The 23,996-nt window shown below is 42.2% G+C and overlaps 1 protein-coding gene across 4 annotated transcripts in view; it reads left to right on the forward strand.

The window, feature by feature from the left end:
* The window catches only part of HIVEP1 (HIVEP zinc finger 1), a 121,973-nt gene extending 108,373 nt beyond the window's left edge, over window positions 1-13,600 (forward strand). For 2 of the 4 annotated variants that reach the window (XM_057370446.1, XM_057370445.1), the window contains exons 7-8: window positions 7,109-7,626; window positions 10,426-13,600. In XM_057370446.1, the coding sequence (XP_057226429.1) occupies window positions 7,109-7,626; window positions 10,426-11,574 (1,667 nt within the window). In that variant the 3' untranslated portion in view covers window positions 11,575-13,600. The remainder of the gene's footprint in view (window positions 1-7,108; window positions 7,627-10,425) is intronic. The other 2 variants (XM_057370443.1, XM_057370444.1) reach the window with 1 other exon arrangement.
* The last annotated feature ends 10,396 nt before the right edge of the window (window positions 13,601-23,996 follow it).

Consider the following 23,996-nt stretch of genomic DNA (forward strand, 5'->3'; position numbering starts at 1 on the left):
GGGCAGAATATTTAAATGGTTTCTGTGCAGAAATTTTATCCCAAAATATTCATTACTTTACCAGTGAAAGACCTAATTGTAAGTTTCAGATATGTATTTATAGATCTCTGCACACACACATATTTAAAAAAAAAAATTCATTTTCTGCAGTACTAACTGCAGTATTATTACCACAGTTGTAAGTTAATTAGCTAGATGTTACTTACAGTAGATTTTAAGTGAGTTTCAATGGCTCTTCATTAGCTTAAATCATTACTCAGTCTGCGTTTTCACTGAATCTACATGTAAGAAGTGAAAATAAATTAAAATCCTTGCAATAATATCCTCCTTTTACAAAGAAAATGGAAGGCTGCTTCTGTATCATTTACAATAATTATTTTTAATTTTTTTATTGTTAATATCCGTGTTTATTCTTCAACTAGATGTACTTTAGGCATGCTGAAAGCCTACACCCACAGCCTGGCAATAGACAACATAGTACTAGGTTTGATTTACAGTATATGAGTTACTTCAGAAGGTTTAGGTGTAAATAATCTCTTAAAGCAGAGGTTGCTCTTTTTGGTTAGTTTCTCTTCATTTCTTTCTGTAACCTTAGGTATGGTAGTCAAAAGCCCACAGATTTTCTTCCTCTCATTTCTGAGGAGTCCTGGTGATCACCAGTCTGAATTTAACCCAGTAGATGTCACTGTGAGTCCTCTTAGAAGGTGATGAGCAGTGGACAGTAGCTGAAGCGAGACTGAAATCAGCTAATTAAAGCCTATGAAGAAACTTAGAGGAGGAGGACAGGAGGACAGCAGGTTTGGGTACTGATGCTAACGTGGTTTAACCATAACTTGTTTACCTCTGTTAAACTTGTGTGAATGGTTGTGGAATGGTCCATTGCAAATCTGATACAACAGGTGAAAGGCAAGTCTGAGTTGCAATTGTTTAGAAGAATGGCATGAATTGATGGCATACAGACCTCACTTTCAATTTATGATCATATAACGACGTACTGAAAAATACTTCTGCCCTTCTTGCCATAGTCTACATTTTTTCTTGAGTTTGATAGAGAATATATAGAATATAGAGTAGATGCTTAATTTTTAAATACTTCTATGTAAATGCTAATCCATAACTGAAGATACTTCCAGAACTTAAGACAATAAACACTGCTTTGTATTACTCAGGTGCTAAAAGCCAATAAATGTTAAATTTAATTTTAGACACTCATAGGTAGCAACTAGATACTTAATAAGTCTTTAATCCAAATAAGTAGATCTAATAGCAATCGTATCGTTATCTACATAACTGTACATTCACTTAGGAATCTGTAAAACTGAGCAGTCTGGTATTTTGAAACCGTTCTTGTCTTCCTGCCACTGAAAGAATAAATAATTAATATTTTGCTCTTTATGTGACAATCTAAAACTTAATCAAAACTTAAATATTATTTAGTTATAACGAAATTTGACTAAGTTATAAACCGTTGAACTTCATCACTGGATTTGGTACAGGAAATTGCCAGGTCTGTAGCGGTTCTCAGCAAGTCAGGTTGTGTGGCAATGATACTGCAATAAAATTAAAACCTGTAAGTTGAGCTTCTGAAGAACCTTTGTTTTAGTATTTTGCAGTATGATGATAATTAGATGTTGTTGTTAAAACCATGTACAGTAAGAAATCCTATAGGACAAACTTTTAATAAAATGAAAAACTTCAAAGTATGTTGGGACRCCCTTTTCAATTACCTAATCCATAKCATCCCAGCTGGAAAAGCAGTATGTAGACTTATCAGCCCCAGGCATGTCACAAATGGACATATTAGGATATGATAAGACCAGCTAATGCTATTGTGCTAAAGAACTTGAAGTTTTTTCATTTCTGCTSTGGAGTGAAATGTTAGTATACCAGAGCCTTGTCCAACAAGGTCAACACCAGCACCACTAACACAATACAGAGCTGACTAGCTGAGGACTGACAGCAAAATAAATGAAGGACTAACATATTTTGCCTATGATTTGTATACACTTCAATATGTAGGATTAAAAATTCAGTTTTCTTAAAAATAATTGTAGCTGGCATGTGAGCAAAATCCCTGATCAAAAGTTTTGTCCAGTTTTCTTCTAGGTCTTTATTTYCAGCTGTTCCTAACTTCTGCAGATTTCAGGCCTCTAAAATTCACTTTTGCCTGTGAAGTCTAGGAAGAAGAAAGTGTCTTTCTCAGGGTTTAAAAGAAAAGATTGCAGCAGTTGACAGAAGATGAGAGGCATTACCTACTCTTTCAAAAAGACTCTTTATGAAAGATTGAGGYTGTCTTGAACAGTCTGTCTGTTAAAAAGAGAATTAAGTTACAAATTCGAAAGAGAAGTAGCTTTCATAAGCCTTCACTTAATAGTGTGAAACTTCTTTCCAGTTTTCTTTTTTAAAAAAGAAACTGAACTTTCATGCCAAAAGCCATTTCTCCATATGTTAGGAAACTTTAAATTTATGACACATCCTTCATTCTAAAATACCGCACACCGTTTTACAACCTCATAGAAAGTTAAACACAGAAGTAATTTTGCTCCCTCTGGAAATTGAGTCAGTTCTAGTTATATGTATGTGTGTGTGTGTGTGTGTATATATATATATATATATATATATATATATATCAGCTACATAAGCATATGGTTATAATTGTGCATAGTTCAAGATTGGAAGTGAAGAATTAATTTTTCCCCAATTAAAACTGCAGGGAACTTTAGTAGGCAGTGTACAATTACCAGAATGGGTTGGGGCCAATACTACTTTGTTAAAAAGATGCTGCTTGGAAGAGAGTCTTCCACCACAAGGAGTGGCCACAGCCTCAGCCCAATGYCCCCTTCAGAGAAGACCCACAACCTGCCTGGGTCTTCTGCTGCTTAAAACTCCAGCATCAGGTCCTCTTGTAACTCCACAGCAATGCTTAATGGGGTCACTTGACTGGAAAAGCTTGGGCACCTCTTGTTTCAGCAAACATGCATGCAGATATAAAAGTCAGAGCAAAGCATTCCTTTGTGCATTGCCAGAACAAGCAAGTCAGGAATCTTTTTCTCATCTGATGTTGCAAAGCAGTGTGGGAGTAAGGGAACCACATTCATYGCTGTCACCTCGCCTACACTGCAGGCTCTGGCTCCAGGTAACCACGCTCAAATAGAAGCTGGCAAATGCACAAAGGGTGGAGGTAAACAAGGAAACAATAGAAGGAAATGATATCCCATGGAGACCTGCATGTAAGGAATCTCTGTTCCACACACAGTTTCCCTTTCTCTTTCCATGRCTTTATTGTATAAAACTGGGATGTATGCAGAAAATTCCTACATAAGCAGCATTTGCTAGCAAATCCCRTAGCATTTTTAAGTGTTGATTTGAAAGAAAATAGTTTCTTCTTGTAAATCGGGRCATTGTTTTTGCAGGTATGTTTTGCTTGCTTTACAAATGTGACAAGTCAGTCTAATCACTTCAGGTAGTTTCTCTTACCAGTAGAAACAATCATTCTTGATTGACATCAGCTTTCATAGAAAATGTGATTCAAGTGAAAAGAGGGAGAAAAAAGAAAAGGATCAGTACAGTTTCATAGAGAATAGTTATGTGATGTTTGTAAAGAGCCTAAAGTTAAGAGGAAGTCCAGAGTGAATTCCAAGACTTTGCAATGCCCCCTGCATTATTTAAAGAGTTGCAGGAAACCTGTGGGTCACCCTTCAGATGTGACACATGAARAAGTCTACCAATATCTGTCACAGAGGCATTGAGGGAATCAAAGAATGACAGAATATTCTGAGTTGGAAGTGACCCACAAGGACCATTAAACTCATGGCCCTGTGCAGCACCATCCCCAAGAATCACACCAAGTGCCTGAGARCATTGTCCAAACACTTCTTGGGCTCTGTCAGGCTTTGTGCTGTGACCMCTACCCTGGGGAGCTTGTTGCAGTGCCCAACCATTCTCTGGGAGAAGAACCTTTTCCTGATATCCAGCTTAAACCTTCCCTGACACAAATTCAGGCCATTCCTCTGTGATGTGCCACTGATCACCACAGAGAAGAGATCAGTGCCTGCCCCTCCCCTCATGAGGAAGTTGAAACTGCACTGAGGTCTCCCCTCAGTCTCCTCCAGGCTGAACAGACCAAGGGACCTCAGTCACTCCTCACACGGCTTCTCCTAAAGGACCTTCATCATTCTCATGGCCCTCCTTTGGATACCCTCTAGTAGCTTAATGCCTTTTTTATATTGTGGCACCCAAAGCTGTCCCCAGCCCTCGAGGTGAGGCTGCCCCAGGTCAGAGCAGAGCGGACAATCCCCTCCCTTGCCCGGCTGGCGATGCTGTGCCCCGTGCCCCCAGGACACTCCTGGCTGCCAGGGCACTGCTGACTCCTGTTCAATTTGCCATCGACCAGGATTCCCAGGTCCCTTTCCATGGGGCTGCTCTCCAGCCTCTCGATCCCCAGTCTGTCCGTACATCCAGGGTTGCCCCATCCCAAGTGCAGAATCTGGCCCTTTCCCTTGTTGAACTTCACACCGTTGGTGATTGCCCATCTCTCTGATTTGTCAGGGTCTCTCTGCAGGTTCTCTCTGCTTTTGAGAGGGTTGACAGCTCCTCTCAGTTTTGYATCATCYGTGAACTTGCTCAGTGTCCCTTCCRGTTCTGTGTCCAAGCCATTTATGGAGATGTTGAAGAGCACAGGGCCAAGGATGGGGCCCTGTGGAACCCCTCTAGGGACAGGTGACCAGTCTGATGTCACTCCATTCACTGTAACCTTTCATGCTCAAACCATGAACCATCACAGGATGTGTTTATCCAGCTGAGAGCTGGACAGTTTGTCCAGAAGGAGCCTGTGAGAGACAGTATCAAAATCTTTACCAAAATCCAGAAAGGTTACATCAACTGGCCTCCCTTGATCAGCTGGGTGGGTCACCTTGTCATACAAGGAAATGAGGTTTGGTAAGCAGGACTGTCCTCTCATGAAGCCAAGCTGGCTATGACCAACGACTGCATTGTCCTCCAGGTGTTTATCAGTACGTCCCAGAATAATCTTCTCCATAACTTTATCAGGTACTGAAGTGAGACTGACAGGTGTGTAGGTTCTGGGGTGCTCCTTCTTGCCCTTCTTGAAAAYTGGGACAGCATTAACCACCAGACCTCTCCAGATTCCCAAGACTGCTCAAAAATCATGGAGAGAGGCCTTGCGATGACATTATCCAGCTCTTTGAGGTTTCTCAGACTAATCCCACCAGGCCCTTCATAGACTTCAGGGATCCAGCTGGAGCACAGATCCCATACAACTTCAAAGTCAGCTGGGAGTTTATYATGCACACAGCCATGGTCCTCCAGCTGAGGGCACTGGCACCCCCTAGCMTGTCATTGGTATTTGAGACACAGTAGTTGTTTCCATTCAGAAATCAAACATCTGTAGATGTTCTAACATTTTAGATATGTTGCTTTGCAATTTTATGATGAAGAAACACTGTTTATGTGAAGAATAGAGATCACAGAATTATAGAGAAAAAAAATACCAAAAAAGTTTAGTAAGTCCATGTGTTATTGTTAATAATATCTTTAACAATCCTACTTGCCATATTTTTGGAATGGATGTTAATGAATTCATTTTTCCACTAAAATGTATTTTCTATTTTGAGCAGCTCTGTCTCTGGATGGGAATTATAAATTAAGACKATTTCAAACTCTGATAAATATTTTTGTTAGGATCATTCCAATGACCTGGAAGATTTGGGATATTTTTAATTAATAACATATCTGACATGTACATGTCTGCTGTAGTAAATGCAGGAAATCTAGTTTCCATATTTAGTCAATATACAAATTACTGTGTAGGCAAAGAAGGGAAAAGTCATTACAGAAGGATTTTTTCAAAGAATCTATTAGTTCCTAATTGCATGGCTCATTTGAAACCATAAAGGCCTATAATGGTGGGTAACTTACTGAGAGGTAGCTCAATTAAACCCATTTATTTTACCTGGAGTTCAGGATGCTTGTTTTGGTTTTGGCAACATAGGAGCCTAAAATACAGGCAGTATATTCAAATTTTTTTAAGGGTCTAATTTTTCAGAATTGTTCATTTCGATGGTAAGTTGCTGTGTAGATTTCCCCAGAACATAATCTCTGAGATTTTCACTAATCAAACATCACTGGTTTTACAGAGCCAAATTATTTTTATGCTGATATGGTTTTTTTGGACAGCTCAGGAGACAGACCTCTAATCAAATAAAAAATATTAATGTATTCAAAGCATTTTGTCTTTTATAAAATATCATCCCAGACAGTCTGGCTTGGAATCAGATGCAGCAGATGGGATTTTYTGTCACTTTACTAAAGACGACTCTTTCATTCCAAGTTAGATAMAAAAGAAGGTGAAAAGCTACAGCAGAACTGTATTTTGTAGAGAAATTTACCCCTAGACAGCAGTTTGGCTTTAAGACTTGAAGGCAGGAGGGCTTATTCATGCAAGCAAARATTCATAGGTAATTTTTGATAGGATTAGGGCTTTCTTAGCTCGCAGGACATCTTGGATGATTTTTTAATAAACCTTTCAAAACATTAACGAGRTGAAGAAATCTGGTAAGGTCTAATTTTGGTGTCTTGCCTCCTAACAAGACAGATTCCTGACTAACAGCCTYCAGTCGTTCTGTTTGCATCCTTCAAAAACCTTTGCAGCCATGATTCATGTTAGGTACAAGGATACCCACTTATGAGTCAGAACCAGCCAGAGAATATCCYACTGCTAAGGCTGACAGACCAGCTCTGCACTGGGAACCTAATGAACAGGGAATCTGCTCACTGCTCCCCGAGGGGAGAGTAAAGGGTGACTTTGGGCAAATGGTTACAAATGGCATGAAAGAAAACAGCCAAATCCAGATGGCTAAAAACAACACGGAAGCAACAGAAGATGAAAGATTGCGTAGCTGTATAGATAAATRTATAAACTGGAAAATAAAAGAAATTAAAGTCTTGCCTGATGCTTTGATGCAGTGGGGTGTGACTGGAAAATACATGTGCCATGTGTTTTTTTGGGGTTTGTAGTTGTTCGCTCCTGCTTCCTTCCCAATCAGTCTAGGGCCTCYATTGTCTTACCTTCTRCTTCCCACTTTTGCAGGTGAGAAGCAACGATTTGGCTATGACCAGTCAGGATATGACGTGGAGGAGTCTGATGGTGGAGATGAAGATGAAAATGACAATGAGGATGATGATGAAGACAGCCAGGCTGAGTCAGTGCTATCCACAACACCCTCGGTAACGGCCAGCCCCCAGCACCACCCCTCTCGTCACAGCCTGCAGGATGCCACCAGCACAGATGAYGACATCAGGCTTCCAGACTGCTTTACTGGGGCTCACACGGACTCCATGGATGGTCTCCCAAAAGCACTGCTGACCAAGATGACTGTCCTTAGCACGGTGCAGTCAGTCAGCAGGACATCCAAGTCGCCAGCAGAATCCACCCATAAGGAAGCACATGAGGACAAAGCCCAGGAGAGAGGAGTGGGGCCCTGCGGTGCTGGTGCAGCACTGACGGACATCGCTCCTGCATCTCCAGGTCGCCAGATGTCTGTGGATTACCCCAATCCAGAAACAGCCTTGGGCCACTCCTTAATACCAACTGCATCTCTTACAAAGGTAGGAGTGTCTAACTCCAGGGAGAGAGCAGTATTTTAAGTTCTCCTTCTAAAAAGATCTGTTAGGAGATTTTTCAAAGATCAAAATGTTTGACTTTCCCTTCATCTTTAGAATTCTTGGSTGATGAGTCTTTCAGAAGAAATTAATCAAAGCACAAATATGTAGGACTCYAGACACAAGGATGCTGTAGGAGCAATGCTTTTCAAATTCTTTATATTCTTCCTGAAAGGATTAACTGTAATACGGTCATTTCAGCTGATGTTTGGGGCTGGTAGATTGTATTACAAATCAGAAGGAAGTAACAAATATGTGAAATGAACATACGGTGCKGGTTATGATGTTTTCAGGGAAAGTGATAGAATTCAGCAGTCATTTAACTCTGAAATATGATGGTACAATCACTGGTAATTCCAAAGGGAAATCAATCTAGTCCCTAATATTTTTGCTTTATCATTAAAAAAAAAGGTGCAATTGCTTGTCTATCCTCCAAATATGCTTAATAGTAAAATTAGAAAGAGCACCACATGCTCAAGGAAACTAGGAGATTGCCCTTGCACRGCAACAAAAGGACCTGATTTCCCCGTGCTCCCAGCTTTTCTCCAAGCTGAAAGAAGATTTTAATCAGAAAAGGATGAATTTTGCCCATGCATGTGCGAGACACACAGCTTTTCCAAGCAGTGTGCAGAAAGATAAGGTCAGTCTGTGTGCTGGGCTGTGGGAGCATTCTGTTTTGGCAACTGTTGTCTTTAAAACTGTGCCCATGAAATCACTTTCCTGGAAAGTGACAGGTGTTGAGCCTTTTTCTATTCAGCAACAGCTTTAATGGGCTGCAATGGGAACGGTGCAAGCCTCATCACCCAACTGACCCTAAAGATAGCTTTTGGAAGTTTTGAATTCTTACTACAGACAATGAAGGCATTCAAGCTTTTCAGAGTAATGCTCAGAAAATAGTTTAATTAAAGGGGTAATCAAAGCACTGCTTTCTCCATGATGAATGCAATATTTAGAAATAYTATATAGAACCATATAATCATTTAGGCTGGGAAAAAATCTTGAGATCATTAAGTCCAAGCATAACTGTAATTTTGCATGCAGTTATAGAAAACAAGTAGCAGAAAATTTTCAAAAGCATAAACAGTAAAAATTTTAATCTGTTTTAAGTATGTAGTAGCTTGCTTTTCTCTTTGAAAATTTACACTACTGGATTATTTTTTTTACAAAGCAAACTGTTGACATGGAGAAATGGTAAAAATTATTGCTGCATTGCATTTTTTGACACAGGTTTGTCCCTGCTTGTAAGAACTGTGAGTTCATGTGGCAAATGCAAATTGGAGCAAGTCTGTAGAGTGACAGAGACTCAAATTAAGTGGTCTCTGATCACTGTATATACCTGCTATAAAATGGGTAGGGTCTTAGTATGTGGAGTTTAGGTTCCATTGTTGCCAATGGATACCAGAAGGACATTTGACTGGGTTTACTCCCTCATTAAATAAAACCACTGAGGCCTCAAGTAAATATTCACGCAATTAAAAATGTTGAAAGGTGTTTGTTTATATAGCTCTAATAATTGTCTACATTAATATATTAAAAAAGGGGCATGTAAGTAACAGAAGGCAGTAATTCCTTTCCAGATTTTCCTTTCCCAGACCAAAAGAAGCATCATTTCCACTGGTTAATCTACAGTCTGTTCCTATTGTGTATGGCTGTGGATCCCAGTTCTTGCAACCAAGACAAGGAGTCAAGACAGCTCAGGAAGGCTATTGTATGTTCCTTCAAAAGCATCTATACCTATTTATCAGGATTTCTTGTGAGGTGTCAGTTCTGAGAAAGATGTTGGCTTCTTTCTCTTGCCCATCTTCCCATTTAGACAGGTTGGCACTGCACAGCCGGTTAATCAGATTCTCCCTTAGCCAATGCATTTTCTACCAGMAGTTTGCAAAAGCTTTTCTGTCTGCTTTTCAGTTTTGTTCTTGCTCTAGAGATGTTTTAAGAGTTTAGACTGTATAAACTAAGGGAGGTTGCACCACTGTGTGTGTGTGATGAATGTGCCTCAAACAGAAAGATAACCGTGAGATTGCAACTGCATTTTCAGACTACTCATTTTAGGAAGTTCTAGGAAAGGAGTTGCRAGCCTTGGTCAGTACCAGCCTGAGAAGAAAAGGGAGGAAAGAAATAGGATTRTAAGTCCATGTGTGTTCACCAAATAAATCACAGTGAGCTGAGGCAGCAATGGGGTGTGGGTTCCATGTCTCACTCGAGTGTTCACCTGTCACCTCCACCTCTGAAGGCGCTGTASTTGTCAGCCATCTCTTGTCTTTGCCTACCTGTCTGCCACATTGGAAGCACCTACAGACAGATGAGCCATAATGCTGCCTGTGCCTGAYGGAGGCTGCAGTGCCTTCAGGAGAGGAACCTGGTGCACAAAAAAGCCAGCTTATGCCTATTTAACTTTCTTGCCTGAGGTGATTTCCATGTAAAACTATTCTCTGGAGCCTTCTTGCCACTTAAAACACACATGCAAAAGATATTCAACAATGTTTTTGAGTACTAATGTTTGAGAGAAATTAAGCAAGGGTAATAAGGTGAGGAAAATTCAATCAGTGGGTGAGAAACGAGATGGAAAAAGAAAGGAAGGAAATCAGTTCATTGTTCAAGCTGAACCTTATATACTATGAAGCAGTTTGGTGTGGTTCTTTCATAAAGGAGGTATGGGAAGCACTCCCAGCTCCCTTGTGTTTTCAAGTCCCTGAAGGGCAGCGGTGGCTGCCACATTAACACTCTTATGTTGTTCTCTCGCAGAGCATGCCCTCCATCAGCTCCCCGTCCTCGCCGGCAGACCACAGCATGCAGACGATGGCGCCGTCAGCCTACAGTGAAATCCCTGAGGATAAGCTGGCTGCCGAGCCCAGGGCTCCCCAGACTCACCTCTTCAGCCACCTACCCCTGCACTCGCAGCGGCAAGCCAGTGCTCCCTACAGCATGGTGCCGGTCGGGGGCATCCAGGTGGTGCCTGCCGGCCTGGCCACCTACTCCACCTTTGTTCCCATCCAGGCGGGGCCGGTGCAGCTCACTATCCCAGCTGTGAGCGTGATTCACAGAACTACCAGCGCCCTTAGCGAGACAGGAGGCACGGCCACCGGCACCACCAAGAATCCTGTGGGAGTCGCCGAAGTGAACAGCGTGGTGCCGTGCATTCCCATCGGCCAGGTGAGCGTGCCWGGCATTCAGGGGCTTGGCACACCCAACCTGCAGCCTCTGCCGCCGCTGGGCATGGAGACGGTGAACATTCTGGGCCTGGCAAACACCAACATCGCCCCGCAAATGCGCCCTCCGGGAATTACCCTCAACGCCGTGGGCCTCCAGGTGCTGACGGCCGGCACGGCTCCACAGGGCACCTCCAGCCCTCAGGGACACCTTCCCGGCCTGCAGATCCTGAATATCGCCCTGCCGACCCTCATCCCCTCYGTCAGCCCTGCCAGTGCCGAGAGCCACGGAGCCTCCGAGGCACCCACCGCAGGCTCCAAAGCCGGCGAGGTCCAGCTGGAGCCGGCTCCTGCTGGCTTCCCCRCGGCCGAGGCCAGCCAGGCCGGCTGGGATGCTTCTCCTCAGGCGGTGGCTGGCAGCCAGCGGTATGGCGGGAAGAGCCATGCGGAGCCCACCCTGCTGTCCAATCCCGTTGGTCCAGGGAAAGCTGATCCTGAAAAGACTGACCTCGCAAACCACAGCAAGCCAAAGCGCAACCTCCCTGCCCTCCAGGTGAAGAGGGCTACCCYGGCAGAGCCCCGCTCCAAGATGAATCCCAACGCGATAACCAAGTCCCCAGTCCACCGAACTGTCACCCCGGACAGACAGGTACCCAGGCCAGCCGCCCCRCCCCGGCGGCAAAACACAGTGCAGTTTAGCGATGGCAGCAGTGACGATGAGGATAGACTCGTAATAGCAACCTAGTTTTTGTTTTTCATTGTGTTTTTATTTTTAGGGTTCTTTTTATAACACTTGCAGGTTTCTTTGCAAACCTTCCTTTCCTTAAAGCACATTTTTCTGACACAAACCCATTACTAATCTTCGTGCAATCATGAACTCTTGACCAATAATTGTTGTTTCTTGTCAGCTCCAGCCATTTTTGTACATGTTGTATAGACGATTGTGCCTTTTTGGAGTTTTATGTTTAGAAACCTGTACAGATTGTTGAATATATATATATAAAATATATATATATAAAATATGTATATTAAACCAGGTAGTTGCTTGTGTTTAGTAAGTAAACATCCTATGTCAGATAAATAAAGGATTAAATTATATGTTGCACTGTTAAATGTAAATTTTTATGGCTGTGGGACAAAGTTTCTGTGTACAGATCTAGTATGTAAAACTCCATATTTATTGTATCCATATTAGTCTTGGAAAAGGGTCTGTCCATCTTTCTTGTGTAAGACGGTAGCTTTACACTTTAAAGAGAAATACAGTATCTGTGTTACAAAATACTACAGTAAAATTTTGTTTACTGACTTTACCATTGCTCATGTTGTGCCTTCTTGATGCAGCCAGGTAGTTGGAGAGGTGCCTGACTTGTTCCTTTGAGTGCCTGTCCAGCTGGTTCAGCTTGAGAGGATCTGGTGGTGGTAAATGCACCTGTGGTTTCCCCCGCCATGGGAGACACAGTAACTCATCAGGCTTTACTTRGAGTGAAATCTTCTGTTTTGAAACATCCAGCGATGGCAGAGTGTGGAGGGAGTCCCTCAGCTTTCTGTAGAACAAGCATCCATCCACTTCATGTTTTCTTCTTTAGTAAAATCTGAAGATGTGGCTGAGGGAAAATGGCAAAAGGGTCAAGATGAAATATTTTTTTTATTTGTAATCTTGAACTATAAAACCACTTTTTACTGACATTAAAATATTGTTACACAAGAAAGGAATAATTCTTTGTGTGTTAATTGCAATCCACCATACAGTTGGTGAAAATGCCACTGCTGTAATGAGGATTTGGCATTACTGATTACAAGATCTACGTCTTGCGAGACTGCATTTCCCGTGATCTTCAYTTGCAGGTAGACAAAGCCATTTTCTCCCTAAATACAGCTCTGTCTTATTCATGCAGGGAAAGAAAAAGGAACTAGAGGTCTTACACATACAATTAATGTGATGTTTTAATAATAAACCTGTCATTATAGGCATACCAAACATGGATGAATCCTGGAATAATGAAATTTGACACTCCTCTGTTTACACATAGTGAAAACAATGTAAAGTTATCACTGAATTTTTGAGGATTTTTAACTACTGCAGGAGACATATCTCACCAGTTACTAGGCTACACATTCTGGGAATTTCAAATTGACATGGGATTCATGCTATATTTTTTAGGTAGAGTTGGTTTCCTGCTGTGTCCTTTTGTCACATTGTTGCAGAAGTTTATATAACCCCTTTAATAGCCAAATTCCAGTAGGAAACTGGAAGGTATAAATAAAAAGCATAATGACCTTTATGGAAATAACAATGATGAGCACATATGAAACAACTGGAAAAAAAGAATCGGAAGCAGATCTGGAAAACAAAAGGGGGTGAAGCTGAATGTGAGCTGGGCTGTATTGTTCAGAGATTAACTCCTATATCCATCTCAGAGAAGTAATTCACACCTTGCACTGCTCATATTCAAGAGCAGCACTATCCTAGATCCATTTTTAACTTTACACTTGCTTTGGTACTGTACTCACATTGTATTCATTACATTTTACCATTACGGTGTGTTGTAAAACTGTAGGCGATGTTGAATGAGCTTTATTAACTTTCAGAAAGAGCTCTTCAGTACCAGAAAGCCATTTCTATTGCTCGTGATTATCAGGCAGTTGTACTAATGTAGCAATTAGAAACGCACACACTAGAAAGGAGAAATTACTCCCCTCTCTGACATGGATGTGCAGAGCCTCACTGAGGGCCCGAGCACCTGAACCACGAGGCACTCTCAATTCATATTGAACTTAATGAGAGTTAAGAGTCCTCGGCTCCCCGCAGCGCCGGACTCCAAATTTGTGAGTGGCTTACGTGCAACCCCTGTGTGAASTGTCACTGTGCATTTGTATGTTCTTTTTACAAGCGTGTAGCAGTGCTGTCAACGTGTCTTGTATTATTATCATTTATATCTATGTGAAATTACCCCAAGCAGCCAAAGCTAGAACCAAAACATTGCTGTGTTGCATGYGCTTTGAGAGCCTGAAGCTTTATCTAGTAGAATCAGGTGATGGTTTGCAGTTAATGAACTCAGGAAATTTTGCATTAGTTTTAGCTCCTTTGAAATAGACCAGTAAACTAGAACTATGATAATTAATTTAAGTGTATTTGTCTAAAGCATGACCAAAAAAGGATTACAGAATCAAATAGCTTTACAGCAAAGTAAAACCCTCTCCAAAATTGTGAATGCCATCAGAACTTATTACCATTTCTGTGAGTTTTATAAGGCAGCAGTAGGTAAGAAATGTGCTGTTGCACATGCCCCTAAGTCCTGATTTTACTAAACTCCAGAGATTTACTGTATACACATCTTAAATATTTACTTGACAAGCAATTCGTCGTGTGTTCATACTCTGCTCGGGATTAATTCCAGGAATTCTCTGATTTAAYAGAAAGTTCAACCTGGTGAATCGGGTGATCTACATCTGTCTTTTCCATTCTAGGTGTTTTGAAGACATCAAGGGCAAGAGATGGAAGCATATCTTGAAGAGTAAGAATGACATGACAACAGATATATCATAAAGAGGAATGTAATGTTCAGATGTGTCATTTGGTAAGTTCATATCAGGAAAACGGGGAGAAAGGACCAAGAGAATGGGTGCTGATTCAGCCATGAGGCCCAGAAGATGGGAGTTGCATCTAGGGATGTGAAGCTGCAGGTCGAGATATCTGAAGACGGATACTGAATCATCATCTACCCAGCAAAGCAGATAAGCCACATTTGAAGCAGGATCTCCGCTAAGAGTGGAGAAAAGATTAGCAGATAGCTCCAGATGTAGCTAATGTTCAAATGGAGGTAGGAGGAAAGCCCAGTTTTCTAGAAGAGAGATGAATTGCAGTCCTCAGTATCACACTGTTTCCCTTCCCTCTAGGATGTTTTCAAATGGGAATTCCTTGAGCTGCCTCTACAGCTTGTGCAACAGGAACAAGAAATAAACTGGGAGTATGACCAGACCTGAGAGATGGTTAAACTCTGTCCCCCTCCGAGTGCCTGTAACCAACATCTCTATGTATGTCAGCACTTAGGGGTACCCTGCATTAGCACAAGCCTGTGGCCACTGCATTAGCAATCATTCTGAATTAATTCCTTTGGTTTTAAATTGTGTTGTATCTTTATTGTCTTATCCACAGTCTTTAGCGATGGGAAAATCATTCTCCTTGTCACCAGGATCCTTCTATTTGAAGCAGTAGCAAGCATTTCAGAGACCTGCCAGTGCAGGATTAGGCTGCTCTTCAGATAGTGTGAATTATCACAGCTGAATTGGAGTAAATAACACCAAACTGTTTACTCAGGAATCATTTTTTAACGACTGTCAGACACCCTCTGGCAAATCCAGCACAGCTGTTTAAACATTAAAAGGCCAGAACAGGTGTTGCTCCTCAGTCTACCCAGGCACTCTGGCATCTTCTCATCATTTATTCCTGCCAGGAAGGTGCAAGCAGGTGCCAGCTGAAGGCTGGGTRCAAACATAGCCAGAGTACAGACACAGCACGATCAGTTTCTGTGGGACTYGTGCTGATGCTTCCCTGTGATCTGCCAAAAACACTCACTAGAAAAAGTATCAGCCAGTGGTCTGTACTTCTTTCAACTCTGCTCAGTTCGTAGCTCATTGCAATACATGATGTTTGCTGGTGATGTGGGTATCTGATTTTGGAGGCAGCATGTCCGTATAATAACARTAATGATGGGTTTGGAATATGAACTCTGTTAAACGAGTCTTTGTTTCTCATTTGGGTTTTAAGAAGCTACAGCACAGCCTGCCTACCTATCACTGCTTAGGGCGAGAAGTAAACCAGAGACAGACACATTCAATGTACCTGGCCTCAAATCTCTTGACCTGTAGCACTACGTCTCCAGATGCAGCTCCCAGTTACTGGACCACAGCTGAAATAAAGTGAACTCTGTAGGTCCAGAGATGCCCTGCCCTGCATTGGTTACTGCTGCTGTACACACCATTATGCCTTCCTTWCTCAAGTAATTTGCTGAGCTTCAAATGGCTGTAAATTATGTCCTGAGGCTAGAGCAGCCCACAGTTGGTCAGTATCAGCCAGTCCCCTGCCAGAAAGTCTGACAGCAGTGTTTTGCACACAAATTCAAGTGCCCATCATATGCATTTCATCTCAGACAACCTACATAGGCTGGAAACAATATGGCCCACCTGGAAGCCAAAGATGTACCATGAAACAAATACATGCCATGCCTTACACTCAGCTAAACATTCTGTAGGTAYCTTAACAGATTTTTCTTGCCTTGAGTTTACTGACATGGTTAAACAGCGTATAAAATTATTTTGTCACTATATAACTTCCTCCAGAAGTCCTCATTTTTTGCAAGATAATCCTCACTAAGATTTCATAAACATTGTAGATTAAACCTGTAAACTGCCCTTCAAACTTGTTTAACATTGGGACAGTTTCATCAAAACAAAATAAAAAAATCCTCAGTTTTTGCATGAGTGACTTGCCAAGAGCCATGGAAACTAAACAATCCACAAGTGAGAGTGCTCACTCAAGATATCTTCAGCTGATTTATCTGATGGGCCACCACTTCAGTTGCTTTGGAAAGATCCTCTGAGACCAGTATGACCATCTCATARCAGGGAATCCTTTCCTTGCTTTCCTGGTTTTCCATTGGAGCATAAGTGTCACCCATCTTAGATGAAGTGTGACCAGTCTCTAGTTGTGAATGTTACATTATGAATGAATAAAAAAAAACCAAAAACCGTGGCTAGCATTGTCTTTCCCTGTAAGGAGTCTCAGCACCTGCAGGTGGTCTTTTTAAAGGATACATGAAACACCAAAGACCTAATACTCCTTCTGGTTTAATATCTTTGAGGATGAAACCACTGACTTAAGTCTAGACACTGGACTGCTAATTCTGTTACTGACTTAAAGTGAAAACAAGCTACTTGAAAGTACTTCAAATTATGAGGTAATTTTATGTGGAATGTCTATGGGTGGATGAGCATACAGCAACAAGGGTGTAAACAGTCTGTAATTCATTGATTTGATGTTCATGTTTTGTTCCAGGAATGTTGGATAAAAAAAAAAAAAAAAGGTGTTGCCATTTATGTGTGTACATTTCTCCTCTTTATACTGAACAGACTACTYAAAATGTTAGGAGGTGACTGGTGATTTTCAGATATTCCATGAGATCTGAGGAAATCATGCTAGCTGAAAGATGGCAAGGCTTTACATTCCTATGGTTCAGTCATGGAAACAAAACTTATTCTGAGTYAATTAGCTAGGCATGCTTAGTTTTCTTCGATAATTGTAGGGTTGTTTTCCCCAATAAGGTCAAATGTTAAGGTTTGTTTGGTTTTGTGGCTGTGCTCTTTAGTGTATTTTAAATCCATTAYCAAGTGTGAGGCATTTGTGCTGGAAACAGGCCAACTGAGGGCTGTTTGTAAAGTCAAATGCCCCCAGCATTTCCTCTTTTTGTTACGTTTAGGCAGTTACAACATCCGTTTGAGCTTCAGAAGTTCCATTTGTAACTCATTCAGGTCTAAGGTGCTTTGGTGTTGGCACCTAAATACCTTAGGGTAGGATTCCTCCTTCTGAGAAAGAGAGCATTTGATGCAGRTGACAGTTCCATGTTGTATAATAAATAATGAGCTCTCCAATGAAATMACTCACTAAGAGCCATTCCCCACCCCATCATCTTCCTGCTCCAGAGGYAGGCATGGGAATGAGTTCAGAGCCYAGGTGTTGGCACTGGGCTCATCCCCATGGCAGCTCCATTTTCATGTCAGACTTTTCCTGGAGTGCCTGTGGAAGGCAGGAGTGATCCCTGGACATGAACATGCAGTGAGGGACTGGGCATGGAGGGAGCATCGCCAAGAACACCCAGCCACCTCCCAGGAGCACAGGGACATGATCCACCAGCAGGGATTTTCCTCACTGCTGGGCCTCGTACTGGTGCAGATTTTGGAAAAGGAGTTTGGCATCATTGCAAGAGGATTGGAATAGACAACCTTTAAAAAGGTCCCTTCCAACTCAAACATGATTCTATGAAAAGTACCTACCCAGACCTTAAGGGCTGAGTGGAAAAGCATCATCTTGAGATTTAACCCTTCCCCTCCCTTATGATCAAGGCATATAATGTCAAAATGAAGGATTAAAAGACATCTTTKGACAGAAATTTTTGACAAAACAGAAGGAATTTTGACAAGAAGCCAAAATTCCCTGCAATGAACAGAAAATCACTACAGCTCCTGATTCTGCTAATGCTCAAATATTCCCCAGCCTGAGCAGCTGCATTTCTGGCACCCAGCTCTCCTGCACAGGATCTAAGGTAGTATCCTTCAGGAACACTGTGTCCAGAGTGATCACACCCTTTGTACAACCCAGCCAGGGCTTGGTCCTCAACACATGAGCGTGAGGAGGAGGAGGTGGTGATGCCCATTTCTTGTACACTCAGCCACCGACACTGCAGTGGTGGCAGCTTCTGCCACTCAGCCTCAGAGGTGCCTGGGAAGGTGCAGTCACCATCCTTTGGTGCTGCCCCAGCTCTCTCCTCCTCAGCCAGGGACTACACAGCAAGGGAGGGGATGTCCCTCAGCTCCCGGGAGAGAAAGCCCCTCCATCAGTAACCCCTCCTTCCCAGGAGCTACTCCAAGCTCCTGTGCTCTGGACAGGCCAGCTGCATGCACTTGCTGCCAGAAATGAGGCCAGGAGAGAAGAAAGAGGGAAAGATAAACCAAGCTGAAAGACAGAGCAAGCCAGCGAGAGTACGGCATTGTAGCCAGGCTTTTGGGCTGTTTGGGCACAGGGCAGCTCTTGTATTTCAGACGAGTTACCCAGTGTTAGGTGTGTCCCTAGTTTGCAAAAACAGTCTAGGTGCCAGAACAGAAACAAATGTTGAAACAGTGCCTCTGTGCAAAACAGAAGTCATGTTTTCTTCTGGACACCAGACAGTTTTGCTCCACCAAAAAATCAAGTGGGTGGTTCAGAAACCATTTGTGACACTTAAAAATTTAAATTGTTTCTCTCTTTGTTTATTCCCACACCTTTAATGATTTGTGATGCTTTTCTTATTTACAGTGTTTCAAAGCAAGAGCTCACACAGCTAATGCTGATTAATTCTGCTGGACTGGGCAACTGGCTCCCMTTTGGATATCCTGTTTTACTGTGAATCACCACTCCTTCTTGAGAYATCCTCCACCTCAGATCAATGATATGAAGACATCATACAGCTCAAACAGATTAGAAAAGATACACACAAAGAAATGTGTCCCGGCTTCTTCCTCCTGTCCTGCTGAAAACTGGCACACTGAACACAATCCTAAGCACTTGTAAAAAGTTGAAAGATAAAAAGAAAAAAGGAGAGAGACTTTGGGAATGTAGTTTACCCAGAGACTTCTGCAAATTGCCCTTTCTAAGTATTTGCACTTTTGTACTTACTTAGTTCTCCCTTGCAGTTGGGAMTTCCTCAGGGTTAGACCCTCAGCTGTTGGAAAATTACATCCATGAACTTCAGAAAGACCTGCATCAACTGCATGAGCAGAGGACTTGGGACTATCACTTTAAGCACTGAGCCTTGCCTACAAACACAAAAATTAAAGGAAAGTGAAAACCTGTGGTCAGTTTTTTGAAGTTTATGTATTCTGCTGTGTCCTCCATGGTTTTGTTCAATTTTCCATTTAGCTACATGAACAACTGAAAGGGTCCTATACCAGTGAAATGCCAAAACCTGAGGTCAGGGGGTCAAACTAGATTATTTTAGTAGTCTCTTCTCCTCTTGCAATCTTTGCACACAGGTTTTATCTGATAAAGGAGTTAAAGTCTTTATTTTGGCAACATTTGATCTTGAAGTTTACACAAATAATTAGTCTTTTAAGCCTCTGACCTTTTTTTAAAATAGAATTTTAAACTCTCCATTTAATGGATGCCTTTTAATCCTTATGTTTAAGAATAAGAGCCACGCTTGATCTAAGACAACAGACAATGTGTTTGGATACTCAGAAGGCCATTTTCATGGGATGGTTTGAACAATATATTCTGTATTTTCAAGATGCTCTTCCTCCAGTCRGTGGAAAGAGCTGATTGAGGGACCAGAGGGCAGTCCCTTGGCTGTCTTTAAGCTCATATCAAAGGAAGGTAGAATGTGCTGCTCTTACATCTTAGRGTGGACTGTGTCAGACCTTTTTTTAGTCCTAGACTTCTAACTGCTCTATTGTCCTTCTGCACTTGCAGGAGAAAAGAAACACTTTTTAACCTTATGCACTGGAACAACTCACTTGAAGGCAATGGAGGAAAGAATATAACCCAGCAGAACTACACTCTGCACTCAGAAAAATCATTAGATCTTCATATTCTTAATCAATTTGGCAAAATTGGTGGTGGTTTTTATCCAATGTGTAGTTTGTCCAAGTCCCTGGGCAGGGTTCYGCTGTTTATGTTTTCTTTGGGGAAAAATGTCCTCAAGGTCTGGTGCTGAGTTGTGCTTTGCYTCCAAAAAAAAAACCCCAATGTGGGAGTATGGGCATATGGCAGGATTGTGAGAGGCATGTGAACTGAGCCCAAAGTTTACCTCTGGCTGCAGCTTGGGCAGCCATCAGGGCCACTGCAACCACCCAAAGGAGGTGGGACTGGGTTTGAAGGAATGAGGGCCAAATGACATGAAAAATATTAACCTTCTGTGTGGAAACACMAACCTCACTGCCCATTCCTGAGGACGAACAATATAATCATTTTTGTTTTCATAATTGGCGGAATTTCCATGACCTTCCCCCTTTAATTGGACCCATGTATGCAACACAGATGTACTTAGAAATGCMCTGGAAATAGCGATGGATAACATCATGTTCCAACATTTGAAAGGGGAGGGGGGTGATTGTTGGTATGTCCAGTCTGGAAAGCAGCAGGCACACCACAGCATATGCTTGAAACTAGCTGAGCATGTAGGACATTTTAACATGCTTCACCTCTCCCAGATTCYTCCCTGTCAGTTCATCCAGGGACTGATGAGGAGCTGGGGACTGCTGGCTTTTTACTCACTGTTACCTCATGCCTCTAAAGGGTTCAAACTCTCACTTCCTCCTACCAGGGATCATTTGCTGAGCACAGCTTGTGTTCTGTGTGTGCACAATAACGCAGTTTTGTCAGCCCRTGAAATCATATAGTGACTTATGTTTGAAGGGACTTTAAAGGTCATCTAATTCCAAMCCCCCCTGCCATGTGCAGGGCTGCCCAGCCTTGTGGAATATTGACCAGACAGTAAGGCTGTCAGCATACTGATGGTGCCAAACCATCACTTCCCAGGGGGTGRGGGGGAAGGGGAGCTGGAGGTTACATGTGTCTCACTAGCAATTATCTTGTGAGCACAAGCACAAAAAAGAGAGCTGTCTGAAAAGGGGGGGTGGAATTTGATGCTTTGGAGGGTGATGTGAAATACTTTTCAAATATTTGTTTGGGCCAGAAAATTAAGACAAAGGAGACAAAGTCTGGCCTCAGCATTGTCACAAGCAGTCTCCTACTGCCTTCAGGAAGGCCAGGATTTCACTCATGGATTTTTAAGGCTGGCACAGAGACAGTGCCGTACAACAGAGTGTGGGCATTTCTACGCAATGGGGATTGCTGTTAATGGCACTGGAAAGTGATTATTTCTTTTCTTTTTTTTTGTTTCTTTTTTTTTTTTTTTTTTTTTTTTTTTTTTTTTTTTTTTTTTTTTTTTTTTTACTTGGCATTGCTCCTTCAAGCTTATTAAAGTCTGATACATTGACATTTCTATGTGTCATTAACCCAGACACTACTGCAGAGCTTGTGGCTGCTGGAGAGACTAAATCCTACTAATGCGCTTTTCCTAACACACTGAGGGAATCTCAAGTCTCTCCTTTTGAAGCTGACTTGCTATTTYGACTAATTGCTTCTGGTAACAGTTAATAGCATTTTGCAAAGGCACTTCATCTGCTGACAGCAGATTGATGTAAGGAAGGGACACAGTTCACATTTCCAAAGGGAGCATCGGGAAACCCATTACCAGCTTTATTAATCTGTTAATAGTAAAATTAAAGTACAAATAAAATGTGACAAATTGAGTTCTATTGTGAAAGTCACTTTAACAGGAGGCTCTGAATGAAGGTCAAAACAGACTCTGATTTCTGCTGTGCTCTAATAGTAGGATCAGAGGAGAGCCTTGTAGAAACACTGTAATTAATCTGGCAACACTATAATTGTCCCTAGACAGAGTTTGAAGAGCCATTTTTTTCCTTTTTCCTTGAGAACATTTGCAAAACCTGGAACATAAAGCTCTGTCACACAACATTTAAGTGCTAATCCAATTTCACTGGAAGCTTTCAATAATGTAGGGATGGTAGACAGGCTTGCTCCTGCTGAYTGCCTTCTTGTGGCTGCTCCTTCAGTCAAAACTGAAGTTTATCCAGCACAGGGGCAAAAGAGAGAAGAAAAGCCCTGCAGGTGTAGATCTAAGAGCAGTCAAAGAAATTATTGTGGCATTAGAAACAGGCTTCAGCAGAGTCAGTAAGCCAGATCAGACATCTGTTTTYGGGCAAGAATGAGTTTGTCTTGCCAAACTTGTTTAAAATTATAATGGTTTTACTTTTAGAGTGATTCCCTAAACTATTGGTACCCCCTGCATCAGCCTTCCTAGCCACCTTCTAGGTTAGCAGGATATCTTAATCTTGACTCTACTTTTAAATATTCCTGCTGCTGGGATTTTCAGCTAAWACCACTGAAACAAAACTGCTGAGACAGATTCCAGTCTCGCCAGGGCACAGCATGAATGGGTTCTGTAGAAAAACATCCAATTTATCTAAGTTCYTTCTTACTGTTGAGCAATTGCCCCAAAAGCAGTCAGTCACAGAGTGTAACTTGGGGCCAGAGCTGCAGTGAATGGAGAGCTTCCTGCAGCCCGGCAGAGCAGCCTCTGCTGGGAGCACCTGAACCAAAGGAACACTATTAAAGAACCCATCCAGGCAAGCAAATACATAAACGTGTTAATGTGAAGTGTTTGAGGAGAATGGCTCATTAATTCAGGCAGGATAATGATACAGAAAACTAATAGCTCTACTTTAAAAATTGGCAGGAGGAAAAGGAGAAGGCTCTCCTTTTGGTTTATACAAACCAAAAGGAATCTGTAGAGCCTCCTCTTCTCCATACATTTCAGGGATAATCCAGGCACAGAAGAGACCAAATTTCCAGCTTGAGAAGCACYGTATGGAGTAAACTATGTCAGGAAAGAAGCAAGTGGGGTGAGAGAGGATAAAGAAAAAGGGAAGGAGAACAACACTGTCACCTGGTCTCATTGGAGATGTGAAGAACATGGTGAGGAATTGCCCCAAAGTTGAGCAGTTGAGGGCCTGGGTAAGACAAGAAGCCTGAAGCAGATGACTGTCAGTGTGAAAACACTTGYAGATTGGAAATGTGGTATAAACTGTGCTTTGCAGCGAGAAATTTGTGTGCCTTGTGAGAGGAGCTATTGGGCAGAGAGGCAGACTACAAAAAGGAGAGAGAGCAGCAAGAAAGCTGGGTGGAGAAATTTTTCTTTAGCACAGTGATCTCTYAGAGGAAGGAGCAGGACAGAGGCTCACATGTGCAGATCTTTCTGTCACAATGTGTAGCAAGAATTCTTCTTGTGCTCAGCCTGACTTTAGCTGCTTGATTAACATYCAGTTTCACTTTTAGTATCTACTTGTGATAAATATCAAGTCAGATCCCTAATACTTGTGGTAGTGAATTGAGCACTAGAAGTGGAGTCATTAATCTGGTTCAGTTTGGATTCACAGAGAGCTGTGTTGTCTGTGCATGGGGAAGGTTTTGGGAAAACAATGATGCGCAGACCCAGGACTGCAGCTGCTTCAGGAGGAGGCAGGAGTCTGATTCAACTTTTCTTTGTCAAGGACTCTCTCCAGCTAAGAGTACTATTTTCTACCTCCTTGTTCCCATTTCCCATCATGGGTCTTTCTCAGGCAGTGTTTGTATAAGGTGAGGAAGACAAGCCCTGCCTGGTATCTCTCTTTCCRCCTGCTTTTCTTTCTTCTGTCCAGCAGAAATTTGTGCATTCTTGATGCAGCATAAACCTGAGGGACATGACCACAACAACTGTACAAGAGCATCCCCAGGTCTGTTTAATACCCACCAAATTCCCGAGTCTTCCTCCAAGTCTGTGCTAACCACATCTG

Source organism: Malurus melanocephalus, unplaced genomic scaffold (genome assembly GCF_030028575.1).
Source record: "Malurus melanocephalus ecotype Western Australia unplaced genomic scaffold, MMel_1.1 scaffold_126, whole genome shotgun sequence".
NCBI classification, from domain to species: Eukaryota; Metazoa; Chordata; class Aves; order Passeriformes; family Maluridae; genus Malurus; species Malurus melanocephalus.